This window comes from Anoplopoma fimbria, chromosome 18 (genome assembly GCF_027596085.1).
Source record: "Anoplopoma fimbria isolate UVic2021 breed Golden Eagle Sablefish chromosome 18, Afim_UVic_2022, whole genome shotgun sequence".
Lineage (NCBI taxonomy): Eukaryota > Metazoa > Chordata > Actinopteri > Perciformes > Anoplopomatidae > Anoplopoma > Anoplopoma fimbria.
In genome coordinates, this window is record NC_072466.1 from 19,272,959 (window position 1) to 19,288,846 (window position 15,888).

The 15,888-nt window shown below is 41.2% G+C and overlaps 1 protein-coding gene across 2 annotated transcripts in view; it reads right to left on the reverse strand.

Annotated features, from left to right (window-relative positions):
- Positions 1-1,614: 1,614 nt before the first annotated feature.
- Positions 1,615-15,888, reverse strand: part of ccdc85cb (coiled-coil domain containing 85C, b) — a 43,290-nt gene continuing 29,016 nt past the window's right edge. Inside the window, exons 4-8 of one of the 2 annotated variants that reach the window (XM_054618146.1) lie at positions 14,934-14,975; positions 9,501-9,605; positions 5,389-5,481; positions 4,652-4,750; positions 1,615-3,797 (exon numbers count right to left, since the gene is read on the reverse strand). In XM_054618146.1, the coding sequence (XP_054474121.1) occupies positions 3,708-3,797; positions 4,652-4,750; positions 5,389-5,481; positions 9,501-9,605; positions 14,934-14,975 (429 nt within the window). In that variant the 3' untranslated portion in view covers positions 1,615-3,707. The remainder of the gene's footprint in view (positions 3,798-4,651; positions 4,751-5,388; positions 5,482-9,500; positions 9,606-14,933; positions 14,976-15,888) is intronic. The other variant, XM_054618147.1, reaches the window with a different exon arrangement.

The following is a 15,888-nucleotide window of genomic DNA, read 5'->3' on the forward strand; positions in this document are numbered from 1 at the left end:
CGCATTTCAGTTGATTTTGCCTGCCCACAGGTGAGGAGGGCACTACTATAAGTTGGTGGAATGGCGCACGGTGGGGGAGAAAGCAGGTGACAGCAGATACCGTCTTTGACCTCAGCCTCAGCCTGTGAGAGCGTCTGCTGGTGAACGGCATCAGCAACGCCACAGTGAAACATTAAGGACACTAAAGACAACTGCATCTTATATTACTATTATGTTTATTTTTACAATAAATTATAATCAACTGAGAACACCGAACTCCCTCTGGACTTCTTTTTGGAGACAAGGCTACAAGTCTGACAAACTGCACCCAAACTCTAAAAACAATAGGACAGTGAAACAGGGGTTAAAGGAAAAACCCAACGCTTCCTCCAAAAAACACATGATGAACCTCCAAAGCCATACAGCCAAAACCAGCACACAGCTAGACCAACTCACTGATCAGCTGTGCAATCAACACGGGGCGGCTGTGGCGTAGTGGAGAGCAAGGTAGTTCTCCAATCAGAGGGTCGGTGGTTCGATACCCGGCTTCGGCAGTCGATGTGTCCTTGGGCAAGACACTTAACCCCAAGTTGCTCCTGAAGGCTTGCCATCGGTGTGGACTGGATGTTGCATGAATGTTAGTTAGAGTCTGATGGTGGCACCTTGCATGGTAGCCTGTCATCAGTGTGTGAATGGGTGAATGATATGTAATATACTACTGATTGTAAGTCGCTTTGGATAAAAGCGTCTGCTAAATGACTGTAATGTAATGTAATGTAACACCGTAGCACCCAACAAAGTAACCTTAATGGATGAGTCGCCATTTGTTTTGACATGGCTTGAGTGGCCACAACAAAAAGGAAACACACCATGATCAAATGTAAAGAAAATATATTTTATTTATATATATTTTTTTTTAACTTTGAAAATTGAACGTGTTGTATCTCTGTTATGCTGTTCATTCTGTACACATGACATCTATTGCATTCTGTCCATCCTGGGAGAAGGATCCCTCCTCTGTCGCTCTCCCATAGGTTTCTTCCTTTTTTCTCCCTGTTAAAGGGGTTTTTTAGGGGAGTTTTTCCTGTGCCGATGTGAGGGTTCCGGGACAGAGGAGGCCACATGAGGTACAGATTGTAAAGCCCTCTGAGGCAAATTTGTAATTTGTGATTCTGGGCTATACAAAATAAACTGAATTGAATTAAACAAAATCAAACCAAATTAAAAATACCAAATAAGGATTGTTAAGATGTGGAGCACAGATAATCAAGAGTATAAGCATGTGTGTGTGTGTGTTGTAAGATGTAGAACAAGGCATGAGGGTAAACAAAGCCAGGGCCTTGTAGACCGGGAACAGGTTTTTACCAGTTTGCCATAATGATCTCCTTCCAAAAGGTATCTGGAACACATTACTTATTCCTGTTATGTTTATTAATGGAGCTTTCCACTCAAAGGGAATGGTTTGGAATGAATCATGTGGGATACAGAACCTCATAGAAAGAAATCTGCAGTTTTACTTCCAGTGTTTTACCAACAGAGGGCAGTCTAACTTATCCAGTGAAGAAAATAACATGGCAGCAAAAATGTTTGCTTCATGAAATAAAGACAGTACTTCACAGTATCATTAACCAACTTTATTTATTTTGTCCCGATTTTTTTTCTAAAAGTGGCCTATTTCATGTTGTCTTTTCACCTTCAGAATATTCATCTGATCCATGAAAGTCTTGAAAAGAAGTTACAGCAATGCTAATTACTACAGGTTTGACATTTACACTGTAGATTCTAGGATTCTGTACTGATGTTTTAGCATCTAGGCAGAAAAGACCGTTGGGTACCAAATCAAAACACCTTGCTGAAAAAAAGTGGCATATTTAAAATCAAATGCCATTTATAAAGTATTCAAAATTGCATCATGGCTTCAAATCAGTTCCTATAAAAAAGGACACTTTTAAAAAAAATGTACTTTGATTTATTTTTGACCCCATTGTTTGAGAGAACAGAGGTGCGTGTTGGGCAGCCTCAGAAATGTTCTTATTTGGAACAAATAACACTAGAGATGGGAGAGCCTGAGCTGTCAGTCACTAAACGAATCTATCAAATAACTGCACAGTTTGAGTAACATGATCAATCCAAATTAAGACTGGTCAGTACCTGATGGCTCTCCCATCTCTATCTGACACCTGGCAATAAATACTCTGACAAACAATGTTTGTTCATTTTGACATCAAGAAATACTCGTTTTAAATGTTAGTGTTTTCAGGAGACATAAGGGAAGACTTCATATTCTAAGAAAAAAGATTCAACTTTAAGAAACATGCGCCGCATGAACACACCTGCTGAATCCACAGAAAAGAACTGAGCTTAAGAAAAGTAACCTTTTTCATCTACTGAGGTAAAAAAAATGATAAACAAGGAATTAGGAGCATCCAAAAGTGCCATATTAACTGAACTTTAGGTTTAATATTTGACCTTGACATTTTTGTATTGATTCAGCAAATGCCTTCAGCAGTCTTTAACCGAGTTGTGACAAGGGTTCAATAGAGAAAAAGAGGATTCACAGGTAGATGCTACAGCTGCAAGAGAACCATTCAGTCTCCTTACACACATATACACACCCACACACACACACACACACACGCGCGCAGTCACAGATGGGCGAAGGTAAAGCTGTAGCCCTCTCAACCTGAGAAAATGATTGTCGAGCATGCACACAGCATACAATTTTAGTCAGTTCCACAAAGTAAGAAAATGATCTATCCATTAGCCCATGGAGATGGTTTGATTTAGAATGGCCTTGTTACATTTCCAGAGGTTACAGAGAGAAGGAATAATAGCAGTTCATCTGGAAAGAAATTGAAAAAAAAAAAAAAATTATGATTTTCGTTCTTCCTTTTTTTTTTTTTTTTTTTTTTACCCAAAGCAAACCCTAGTGTAAGGTCTGTTAGTGTGTGCTTTTCAAACTAAGTAATTGATCACATGGCCACGCTAGAATACAAAATAGATGAAAGCAAAATCAACTATAACAATGAAGTAGTGCTATGGTTTTATACATAATATACACAAGTTAACAGTGATCTCTAGACTTAATTATCCATAGACTTGTCTTATGAGCAAAAGGCGCTAGGTCACAGTGGGTTTCACATTAGTTATCGCCTTAGAATGCTAATGCTAGTTATACTCGTTGAGCACTAGGGGGGGGGTACATGTGACAGGAGCTAGGGTCTCTATAGGTGGTACTATCAAAACTTATCTGAAGATACCGCCATCATTTTGCCTTCATATTCACCAGCAACGTGGAGAGATTTTTTGCCCATCGGCCTTATCGGGTCTGTGCTTGAAACCATGTTATATAGTTAGCTTAATATAGCACAGCTACGCTCCAAAGAACTAAAGCTGGTGTGTGATTATAGCTTTCACAGAGAGAGATCATTGTGTAGCTGAAAGCCTCCACATCAACGAAGAAAAGTGGCGAATAAGGGAAACTAGCTGCCAACGCTTCAAAACCGCTGAGAGATAACAATATGTTATACACGTAGAGTTTTGCATGTGAATAACAGACTAACAGGTCCATTTAGGAGCTTTCTTAGCCCGTAATAAGAGAGTGTGTGTCGAAGGAATACTGAGGAGCACGGCATGATGGGTTGTGTAGGCGCAGGTAGTAAGAGGTGTTTTCAGGTGAGTGTCTCTCTCTCCCCTCTCTCTCTCTCTCTCTCTCTCTGGTTGCCATGCTACAGCGGCCCTTTGAACTGGTTCCCAGAGAGGTGCTGTCTGATGGACAGCTTTGATCCTGCTGCATCACCCAGCTTTCTCCACACCACCTGCAAACAGAAGCAGAGAGACGAGTTGAGAGGGGAGGACATACAGAAAGAAACAGGCACACATAGAGGCTAAGCCCGAAAGAAAGAGAGGCTATGCAGGAAAAAAAAAAAAACTTTCTTCTTCAAGAGTGAAAACTTCAAATGCTCACAGTTTGACTTTGAGCAGCAGAGACCGCACACACACACACACGTTTCAGTAGAGCTACCGCTGTATCTCTATCCTCTGTCTCTGCGAGGCTGCTCTCTAGTGCTGAGAGAGGGGCCCCCGGGGACCCCAGTGTTACTACAGAGGTACTATTGTAGTGCTCCCCAGATCCCTGGCCTGTCACATACCTCTGCAGGGCCCAGATAGCCCCGCTCTCGTTTTCTCTCTAATCAGCAGACCTTTAATCCCAGGCCGGGCCTTTCTGTACCAACATACAAAGATGGTGGGAGATGAGGGGGAGGGCAGAGGAGACAAAGAATGAAGGGGTGAGGCTGAGGCGGGGGGGGGGTATTTTGCCTGCCGCTCCAGTTTAATTGCTCTGACAGCTCAACTACGAGCCTCTACTTAGGGTTTCCAGTTTGTAGTTGGCTTTGGAGCCAGAATGAGGGAGTGGGAGGGCGGAGATAGAGAGAGAGAAAGAGAGAAAGCAAGAGGGAGCGCTGTGCCCGGGACACTGCTGCCGTTGTCATCCCAAACCAAATGAGTCGAGATGAGGCGTCCTCATTAGTGGAAGCGGCTCAAAAACTGACCTGATTTGCACCCAGTAGAGGAGACCGAAATAGCTAAAGTACCAGACAGACGGAACAAACAGGAACATTGTGGACATCAGAGAAGAACTGTCAGGGAGCAGGGCAAGTGTGGCACTTACATTGCACATCTCTCGCACAATGGCCTTCTCTTTCTCACTGAGATCGTCCTCATAGTCCTCAGGAACCTGCTTGTCCAAGTTCTCATGGACCTCCAGCACCTTTAGACAAGTGTCATTTTAGTAATGTTATAGGGAGCAAAATCAAAACTTCTGTTTGATGTATGGCTGTTCCACACTTGTTTTCTTGAAAGCTGTTATATGTAACATCAGTTTTTTCCACTTACAAATACACTTTTGAATTCTTTTTTACTCTGAAAAGGTTTTAAACTTGAGTCCGAGTATTGTTATCATCACAAATGGAATCATTTTAGAACAGAAAGAGTTCATTTAGGGCTTTCCAACAAATTACAAAACATTTGACTATAGTATCAATTTTGCAATAAACCAAGAAATATTCAAGCATTTATGCCTGGTTCCAGACCTCACAATCTGGAAACAGTTTCAAATGTCTGAACCTGGCATCGCAGATTTGTTCAGCAACTCATATTGGTCGGGTGTTGTGCCCGTGGCAGCTATTTTCCAGCTAACCAATCAAGAGTGGGCGGGATTAGGAATGGGGACCTCACCTTCCTACACAGCTAGCTAGTTACATTAATAAAACAATGGAGCAATAAATGGGACAGAAGGCAACATGGAACAGTACAAAAACCTGCCTCGGTGAAAGAAGAAGCAAAACTTGATTTTTCCCTAATGCGGTGCTGACCAGAAAAACTACATTTACTAGGTGAAGGAAGTACCTTCATGGCGTGCACCACGGCTTCAGGCTTCTGTACGCAGGACAGGTAGCCTGTGGCAGGAGAGGACTCGCTGGTTGGGAGACGGCCAGTACCCTAGGGGAGGACAACAGGGGGAAAAATAAAGTTTTGTGTGATTTCTTCCACAGCAGTCAGTGCACAGCAAGAGCAAGATGATGATTACATTACATTACAGCCATTTAGCAGACGCTTTTATCCAAAGCGACTTACAATCAGTAGTATATTACATATCATTCACACACACTGATGACAGGCTACCATGCTGAACCTCTAACTCATTCATGCAACATCCAGTCACACCGATGGCATTTCACCAAATGTCTTGCCCAGGACACATCGACTGGGCTCCACCTCTGATTGGAGAACTACCTTCTAAACCGCTGATGAGAGACAAGGGGGTGACCCCCGACAATGAGGCAGGTCTGAACCCATCTGCTGTCACAGGATTTCACCAAGGACTCCGATGGGCTCCACCTCACTGAGCTCTTCTAAACCACTCTCCGTCTCAGTGGGTGTTTGCTTCTGATCTAACACGAGAGATTTCTAACACGAGAGATTTCGTGTACCGTAGCACTGAAAATGCCACCCCTTTCATCCCAACTCAAATCACCCCTCCTCCCCTTGTGTTCTTCTTCCCCTTCACCACGTATTCAACTCCCAAACACCTCTGCTACCTGCACAGAGTGATTTTAACCTGGTGTTATGGGAGCAGCCAGCCAGCGAGGGGAGCAGGGGGTTTCTTGACTCATCCTACCCCCTGGTTGGTTCCAGACAGTGGCTCTCTGTTGGAGGGACACAGAGATCTCCCGGACACACAATGGCACCATTTATTGTAACCTGGCATCGGGCCCTGCATTAGACACAGCTCCGTGGCTCTGTTAGCCCGGGTTAAATTCTCCGCTCACTGGTGATGCGTTTGTCAGCTCCTCCACACCCGCTGACCCCATTTAGGTGCCAGAATGAGCCCACACAACACTAATAGCTCAGAGATAATAAAATAATCCCACTGAAGCCATGAGGGATGTTTTGTGAAACTGACCAACAGTCTATTCATGTCACATCAACCACAAAAAAAAATAGATTTTTCTGCTGGTCCCACAGGTTTTGGCCTGACAACTGTTTGTTTTCAGTGTACATTGATGCTTTTATGACATTTATGTATTTCAGAAAGGCCGTTGAAAGATCATCATCATGCCTAAACTGACAAAACAGAAATTTATTTATTTATATTTTATCCACACAGTAACATTATTTATGGTGATGAGATTCGGCTGCCATGAGCTATTTCATCCATGAGCTTTGATATCAGGAAATCATGGACAAAATGAAAAGGTTAATATGAATTTGGTTGGTTCTGCAGCACGCCCTCAAGTCTCCTGTGTCCTTTGAATCCACCAACAAGAATTCAAAGCACTCCCTACTTGCCACTTAGGTATCATAACAATTACTTTTGAATCATTATGATGATAAGAGAGCTGAAGTTTTGAGAAATATAAACTGTAAATTTCCTCTACAAAACCTTTATTTCTCTTGACAAAAGAAGCCAAAGTTATAAAATGTTATGTAAGAACTTTGCCTAAACAATGTTTCATGGTCTATGCTACGAAGTGGTGGAATGTAAATACATTTTCTCAAGTGCCATACTTAAGCATGTTTTTAAAGTATGCAAGTATTTCAGTTCTATGCTTCTTTTTCCTTCTACTTAAAGACATTTCAGAGGAATACATCCCTCATACTCACTGTAATGGAGTCTGTGAGCAGATATTTAGACCACGCTAAAAGTATATAGCAACAAATGTCTGACTGGAAGGTGGAAGTTATACAAAAAGTTTAGTTTTGAAATTGGTGTGAAGGACTTTTATTTTGTAGAACAAAACATTCAAAACCACTGGCAAGTTCCTGTAGAAATAAGGACATGAGTGATGTACTTTGTGTCACCCTCACATTATTATATGCATCACCAAGGTCCACATTGTTGAGAAAATGACACATCGTCTTGTTAAATACAAACATATTTCCCACAGGGTAAAGAGTGTTTCTTCTTGTGTACAGTCACAGTAACAAATGGAGCTCTTTACATTCAGCATACAGCTCTTCTTCAGTGGACCTTGAAGTCAAATACAAGAAAACAATATGTAAATCACTGTGGCCCTCTTTTGATGCTCTCTACTGTGGGTAAGAGCTATTATATGAAATGTGCATGTGTAAACACTTTCTGCCAGCAACGGGGACAGTTTTTATTTTGTTTATTTTGAGCTGAAGCCGTGTAGTAAAGAAACAGATTTGGACAGCACCAGGCAATGTTTACTGTTCACATGGATATACAGTCGGGGAAGGCTTGCCTGCATAAACAGGCCTGCTTTAGGCCTTGCAGGATGAGGGGGGGGAACATATGCTGTCAGAACCGATGGTTTGTAGTTGGAGGAAACAGAATCAGAGTCGACTGTTGAGCGGACTCCTCTTTGCTTCTTCCTTGCTCATTTTCTGTCAGACAATCTCACACACACTCACTGACCTGAAACTGGGTCTGAGTCAAACAAATGACTAATCTAAAGGATGAGCTGATAGATGAGGAGAGGTAAACACAATAGTTGTCACGACAACAAAGCCATCGGGAGAAGAGGACTCGAATCCCAATAATAAGTTTTTCTTTACTGCATACAACTGGTATGTCAGCATCCTGCTGTAAGCTTGCTAAAGTCTGTGCTCGTAGTCTGGCTACCCATAAAACCTTGATTTGTCTTTTACACACTAAAAATATATAACATATGAATTAGTTAAGAATCAGAGGTGCTAATAAATGGATTTTCCCCCTGTTTTGAGCTCAGTTAACCGGCTGCTGGCTGTCGCTTCATATTTACCCCAAAACACTATTGATGTATGAGTCTCCTCTTTTAAAATCGTCTAACTATTCCTTTAACTTGACCAAACAAGATATATGTGTGGTTCAGAGTTGGAAATGCATACGTTCAAAGTGAGATGGAAATCGCAACCCGCAGGCCTTTTTTTGGTTATTAAATTTATTAAGCCTTGTCAAACAGCTGATGGAACCGGCTCCTGACTGAATGTAACTAAATGTAGTCGCACACAAATCCACTTCCACTTTCCAGTCTCCGTCAGACTGACATCAGATCTAATGTCAGCAAGGAGCCAAAAGTTGCACCTTAAGTCAATATCATGACCTTGTTTGTTGTGCACCCGAGTTGTGAAATGACATGGGGGGAGGCAACCATGGAGATCATTTACAGTTTAAATCCATCCTCCTGCAGGGGCAGACCTCGGGTGGGGTCAAGGGTTTCATGGACATTATTGAACGGCACAAACCTCTATAAGGAGGTGGGTTTGACCCACAAGCTTAAAAGGTGTTAGCCGCAACTGAATGCAGTCAGTCGGTTACCTCAAACTGGGCCTGTGATTAAAACACAATATTGATTTTAACACAGGGAAGATTTAGTCCTCTGGTTAGTGGCAAAGCCTGGCTCTGACCTTCCTTAAGCAGTTGGAAAACAATTACCCAGCCTCTCTCCCAGACACTGGCTGGGTCAGGGGTGGCGGTGGATTGTAGAGGATTATTACTCTCATAGTGGGATTCAGTTCAAACAGGCCCAGAGGAGGAGGGAGAGAGGGAAAGGCGGACTTGCTGTCGCTGTGTTTCTCCTCTTCCTCTCTTCCCCCTCGTGCCCTACCTCCTTTCACTCGTTCTCTTTCTTCCTACGTGTGTTTTACTTCCTGTCATGTGTAAGAGAGAGTGAGGTTGTCTGTGGAGGTATGATGGGAGAATTAGAAGTAAAGTGAATTAGAGCTGACAAGACTTGATTCCAGTGTGGAGGCACTAGTGTGTGTGTGTGCAACTAAACCTCGTCTCTATACATAACCACGTTTGTATAAGCAATGCAATGGTGTTGATCTTGGACTTTGACTGTTAGGTGGTTAGGTATGAGTGGGTATCCCTCCATGTTAGTCAATGTGAGTCTGTGTGTGTGTGTGTGTGTGTGTGTGTGTGTGTGTGTGTGTGTGTGTGTGTGTGTGTGTGTGTGTGCCCTTCTTGTGTGGGTCTGTGTGTGTGTGTGTGTTTACGCCTCCTGGGTACTGACCATGTGCATGGCGTCCTGGCGTTGGGGCAGTGAGGACAGCTGGGACTCTGAGTGATAGAGGGTCATTCCCTTCCTCAGGGCACGAAGGTCACCTGGGTTACACTGCTGAGAACAGAACACACACAAACACACACAAAAAGACAGAGAGATATAAGACTTGAGTGCCATGTCATTAAAAAAGACATTATTTATTCCAAATGATTAATCCAAAATATAATAATAAACAGAATCTGTCCGTTGTCATGTGATTTTTCAGCTCTTTCGCTTTTGAGGCTCAGTAATCATTAGACTTTAAAAAATTAAAAAATATAATTTTCATCATACTGTGACCTAAAATCCATATATTTGCATTTTTAAGTTTAAATGCAGTTACATCTATATAGACATATTTCGTATATCGTGACTACCTAAACATCTGTACAAAAACCTTATGTGAGATAGAGTTATTACTATAAAATTGATTGAAAAACAATAAATATTGGCCGGTATAATTTATTTAACTGTATTATATAGGCAGATATTAATATTAATATTATAATTTTATTATATTATTTAATTAACGTAAAAAATATATATTTATCGTTATTAATTTCTTCACTTCAACATTAACAAACATTCCAATGATGATCCCTTAAATATGGTGAATTAAGAATTCTGATCTAGATTTGTATTGAGCAGGACATCTCACAGTCAACAAATGATTGGTGGTCAAACACGGTAAACTACCTCACATATACGTTTAGCATCAACATTCAGCTTCTTATTGCTATACTTTGTGTCTTGTTACTTACTGATCAATGCACAAAAAGGTTGTTCTACATTAAAAAGTGACGTAGATGATAGAATGTGAATGAGGATGGTTTGCCATCTCAGGCTTCTTGTTTGCAAATCTAGAGATCACATCTAGAAGAGGGAAGACTGAAAAAAGACTGCGCAGTGATCGGAGCTCTTGCTTTGCGTTCGTTGACGAGAAACTCCTTGCTACGAGATACAGGCTGTGACTTAAGAGTGTGTGGATTCTACTTAGGTAGCTAATGCTAGCTCGCCAGCTGCCTGCAGATGGCAATGCTAATGTTAAGATAAGATAAGATAAGATAATCCTTTATTAGTCCCGCAGCGGGGACATTTGCAGACTTACAACAGCGTAGAGTAAAGTGCACACAAGAGACATAGTAGAAGAAGACAAGCTAAAAATAAAAAATAAAAAATGAAAAATAAAATAAAACAAGTATTATAAATAAGCAATAAAAAAAAAAACAGTAGAAAAAACAACAATAACTGAAATATTATATTTACAGACAGAGAAAAAAACAACAACTATTTTAACTATTTTTAACTATTTTAACTATTATTGCACAGTGTAATGTGTATGTATTGCACAGGTTTTTATTGTCATGTTATTATTGTCATGTTAACACAAACACTGCAGATGAATTAGTAGGCAGACTTCTACACTGCCTGTGCTCTCAGTGATCATTAAAGGGAATGCCCTGTACTTAGTTGAAGCATCTGGTACTGACAGTTCAAACATAGCTGTACGGAATAGCATTTATTCCTTAAAAAATAACACAAATGTGCCATGTTTTAGTCGTTTTATATGAGCTAAAGATAATATATATATATATCCAGCTATATATTGGTCAGGCTCTACAGTGTATATTAAGATCTTCGGTGATAGTTCATTAAGGACCCTGAGGTTCTGCCTCCTCCAACACTGGCACCTGCACTCTCATCATCACTTTGACGCCATTGCTTTGGAGCACATTTGCAAAGCTTTATTATTTATTGAGGCTTACAACATGAACAGCACTTCACGTTGTGCCATCATCGAGGTCCATTACGTGAGGACAGAGTTTTAAGATATGTCCTCATTAGCAGCCAAAGACCAGTGGTTCCTGGAGGGGGTAAGCAGCCTAGCTTCTCTCTGTAGGCAGGAACATGCGGCTCCACTGTTCCTTATGACATTTATCATGTCACGCACCAGTGTTCCCTCTGCACAGCGTGTAAACAAACGTGAAGCCCGGGAGCAATCGAGCAATAAATAGCCAAAATGTACTGCGGATGTGAGTCTGTAAATGCGTGGACATCATGCTGTGTTGTCTGCCTATGTGTTAGCTCTCAGTCACAGTTTGCACACACACAAAGCTACAATCAGCATCCCCCTTATCTTCTCTTTCCTTTGATATTACCCTCCTCTCTTTCAGCTTAGTATCCTGCTACTGTTCCTCTAACCTTTCCCAATCCCTCCCTTGGCACTTCTTTTTCTATCCTTTTGGGTTCCATATTCATGCCCTCAATTCCGTTCCTTTGCTAACATGTCTTTGTCATTTCTCCAGGCCTTGTGTCTATCGGTAAGCTAGGCCTTAAATGTCATATCTGTATGCATGACATGAACATACATCTGTCAACTTAATAAAAAGACTTGGTCAGATCATAGATAGTCCTCTGACAGGTTTTCCAGCGTCTTAAGAATATTCCACCTCTGCAAAGTCTAGCTTTACAGACAAAGAACACACGTACCCAACCGTATGTCCCTTACTGAGACCAACAAAGCTATTAGTTTGCCAGAGAAGCCTGGGACAGTTGGCCCTCTGCAGCCTTGTTGGCTAGCCCCTCCATCTATCCATCCATCATAATGTTATTGGTGCTGACGGGGAAAAGCTGTGGACTCCACGCATCGTTTCCTGTGTGAGTTATGAGGGACAAAGGTGATGCCGACTTGACAAAAGAGTAGACCGGATGGCAGTGTGCATAATTCAGTGGAATATAGAACAGAATAGAACAGAGTAGCCCGTGATAGACACTGATGGAGTCTGACCTCATCTTACTTTAAATATTAGGACTAGTTAGCTCTTACAACAATACTGTTTCTATATTTATAAGGGTCCTAAAATTGGGGGGTAAAGATGACTGGGACTAATAACAATATGATGCTTGTAGCCACCAAGTTCTTGTTTTCAATCGAGTCACCAGGAAACAATAAAAAGCTTATTATCGCTCTCCCATAGGTTTCTTCCTTTTTTCTCCCTGTTAAAGTTTTTCCTGTGCCGATGTGAGGGTTCCGGGACAGAGGATGTCACATGTGTACAAATTGTAAAGCCCTCTGAGGCAAATTTGTAATTTGTGATTTTGGGCTATACAAAATAAACTGAATTGAAAATTGAATTGAATTGAATTATTAGCATGCTAGCTAGAGCTGATAGTTGTCATTAGAATTGAGAGACCTGCTTTTGTCAACCCCTAAAATCAAGGACCTATAATTAAGAATTGCAAGATTTGTAAACCGCATTATGTGTCCTGGAGAGGACCTAAACCATGTTCCAATCCAGGTTCAATGAGCCTGCATTCAACCGATGTTGTGTCATCTGATTCTGTCAAATGAATCATTCAATTCTCAGTCACACCAGACCCTTGTCATGTTAATATTTAAACAGGCCCTATTATTCTATTTTCCGGGTGCATATTTTTATCTCAAGTTACAGTTACAACATGTTTACATGCGTTAATGCTCATAATCCTCCTTGTTTTTCTCATCCTGGCTGTCCTGCAGCACCTCTCTCTGAAATGCTCCGTTGTAGCGTTTACTCCTCCCTCCAGAAAGCAAAGTCTGCCCTGAGCTAATGGAGATGGGTTGAACGACATGGGAGATCTGAGTGGGCGAAAGAGCAAATGGTGTACTCGAAATGCGCCTGAGCATGTTTGAGTACAAGCGTGGGCGTGCATGTGCACACGCACTTGTTCACTGTACACCTGTACATCACAGGTGTGTTGACACCTGTGATGTGCAGGCCTTTGTAATATTTTCACTGAGGGACATTGTCGTTAACTCCCTCCCTTCTCCCTTAAGCACAGTAAAATACTTCAGCCAGGCTGGTTTGGTGGGTGTAACATTCCAGCGATAAGAGGCTATTGTTTCCTTCAGGCTCAGCAAGTTCCACTGAACCAGTTCCATAACACAGGAAGTTAGGCAATACGTCCATCGAGGCAACTAAACAATTGTAACAATTCCCCCTGCTATTCAGACTCTGTTACTTACTGGAGTAAATATCTGTTTTTATCACCAATCTTACAATGTAATGGAAAGCAAAAATGATTTAACACCACCATCAAGGTAGTATTTCTAAGTCCACACATTCCTCCATACCTCAGTGGAGCTCACACACCAATCGACAGCCATGCATTATGGGTAGGTGGATCTACCTGTGTTGCCCCCGTATCTTAAATTATTAAGCTCATCAGAGGTCCCGGCAGGCCAGTAAATGCGTGTATCATTTATGCACCAAAGCACAATGTAGCATTCATTCACCTTTACCTGTTACCAAAAACGGACAGCTCCAAGGACAGGAAATGGCTTTATTCCCAAGATAGATCACATACAAGCAGGGCCACCTGTGCTTATACATTAGCATAGCATGCTAGCAGTGCATAACAGTGACTCTATGCCACTTTTGGCTTATAACACTGACACTCTGCCACAAGGTTGATTATGTTCTATGGTAATGTTTGAGGCTGCACTTTGTTGTATTGGACTGTATTTCGACGGACTAAATATTTGGTACACCAAGTATGGCTGTATGGCCTTCAACATATATTTTGACAATTAGGGAAATAAGCTCAATAACTTGCTGAGAGTTAGACGAGAAGATTTATACCACTTATGTCTGTAAGATAAATATAAAGCTAAAGCCAGCAGTCACTTAGCTTATCTAGCTTAGCATAAAGACTGGAAACCGCTGTGTCAGACAATCAGCACCTCTATAGCTCACTTATTAATATGTTTTCTTTTTTTTTGTGTAAAATGTGAAATAGTGTTTTTTTTTTGGGGGGGGGGGGGGGGGGGGGGGTTATGTGCAGGATATTTCTAAGCCAGGTACATTGACCTCCTGGAGTCTTGTAATCTTTTTAGTTGCCAGGCAACCAGCAGACACTCCACAACAATGTTCCTTTTTTACACTTTGTTTTTTGTACAAATTAAAGATATCTAATGTTAATTTGTGTGTGTGTACCTGGGTTTCCCACGATAACTGATAATATGATAAGCTATGCTAACCGGCTGCTTGTTGTAGCTACATTTTTAGCACGTGGGAGAAGTTTGCTTTAGCGTACAGACATGAGTGGTATAAATTGTTTCATCTTACTCTCCGCAAGAAAGGAAGTAAGTGCATCGCCCAGTATGCAGAACTATTCCTATAAACGTTACCATGATGCAGCACCTGTGTGAAAGTGTTATTATAAACTCAACATTAAACGTTACTGCAGCCGAGGGCATTACATTGTACAAGTGTTGCTAATATTGTGTCCACCCTCTGCAGATAAGAAAGCAACAAGCTCAAAGCTGTGAAAAGTCCCACCACAAAATGGTTAAAAGACTGAAAAGGCAGAAGAGGCTCAACCAGCAGAGCCAACAAAAAAAGAGACGTTTCAGAAAGTTACCTTTTCCGTCTGTATCTGTGATAAACTATACCGGCTATAAGCCTAGGGAGAGAAAAACATCATAGTATATATGTTCATTATTTGATTATTGGATATCTGGAGACATTATTAATAGAAATGGTAGCAACTGTATTCTACTTGGGCTCCACATAAGATAAAGTTTTATAGAGGACATTTCTGAAGAATGCCAAAGTTCAGTTGTGTAATGGTGACTCCACATTTTACTAATGTTTCACTAGTCACAACTTTCTCCATTAAATTGGGATTCTATTACATTTTATATTAAGTTCATATATCAAGCTTTATATTAAGCTCAAAAGCAAAGAAAAAGAAAACACATCACTTTAAAAGTGAACAAGGACTGTTAGTTGACTTTACGAAGCAGGGTCAAATTATATGTCTTGCCTTCTGTAAGACAATGTGTAGCACCTAATTGTAGCCCTTGAGGGCTAATTTTGAGGAACATTTGGGTTTCATATCAGTGATTCCAACCTACACTTGTATTTATTTGCTGGGAGATGATTCTTTTTTTAAAGAATTAAGGCTTTGATTTAAACTGTGAAATTCCAACTTGACTGCCTGTAACCCTACCTCCATTCAAATGAACCCATCATGAAACAGAAAGATAACGAATGATATATGAAAGAGATGTATGAATATATATCTGGCTGTTAAGTTTTTACCTATAATTAATGAGCCATGTTCTACAAAGGGTTCCCCAAACTGGACCAATTAATATGTTTCAGTTATAAATGTCACCATGTAGCTACAGAAAGTGGTTGTGTGTGTAACACACACCTCTGTAGACTGACATGTGAACCTCTTGTGAACCAAGCTGATAATCCCCCCCCTCCTTCTCCCACTCCCACCTCCACTAACTCAGACCTCCATCCTCCAAGTTTGGGAGAAGTCAGAGCAAGGTCAACTTTGGGAGAAATGCTTTACTCTATCATTT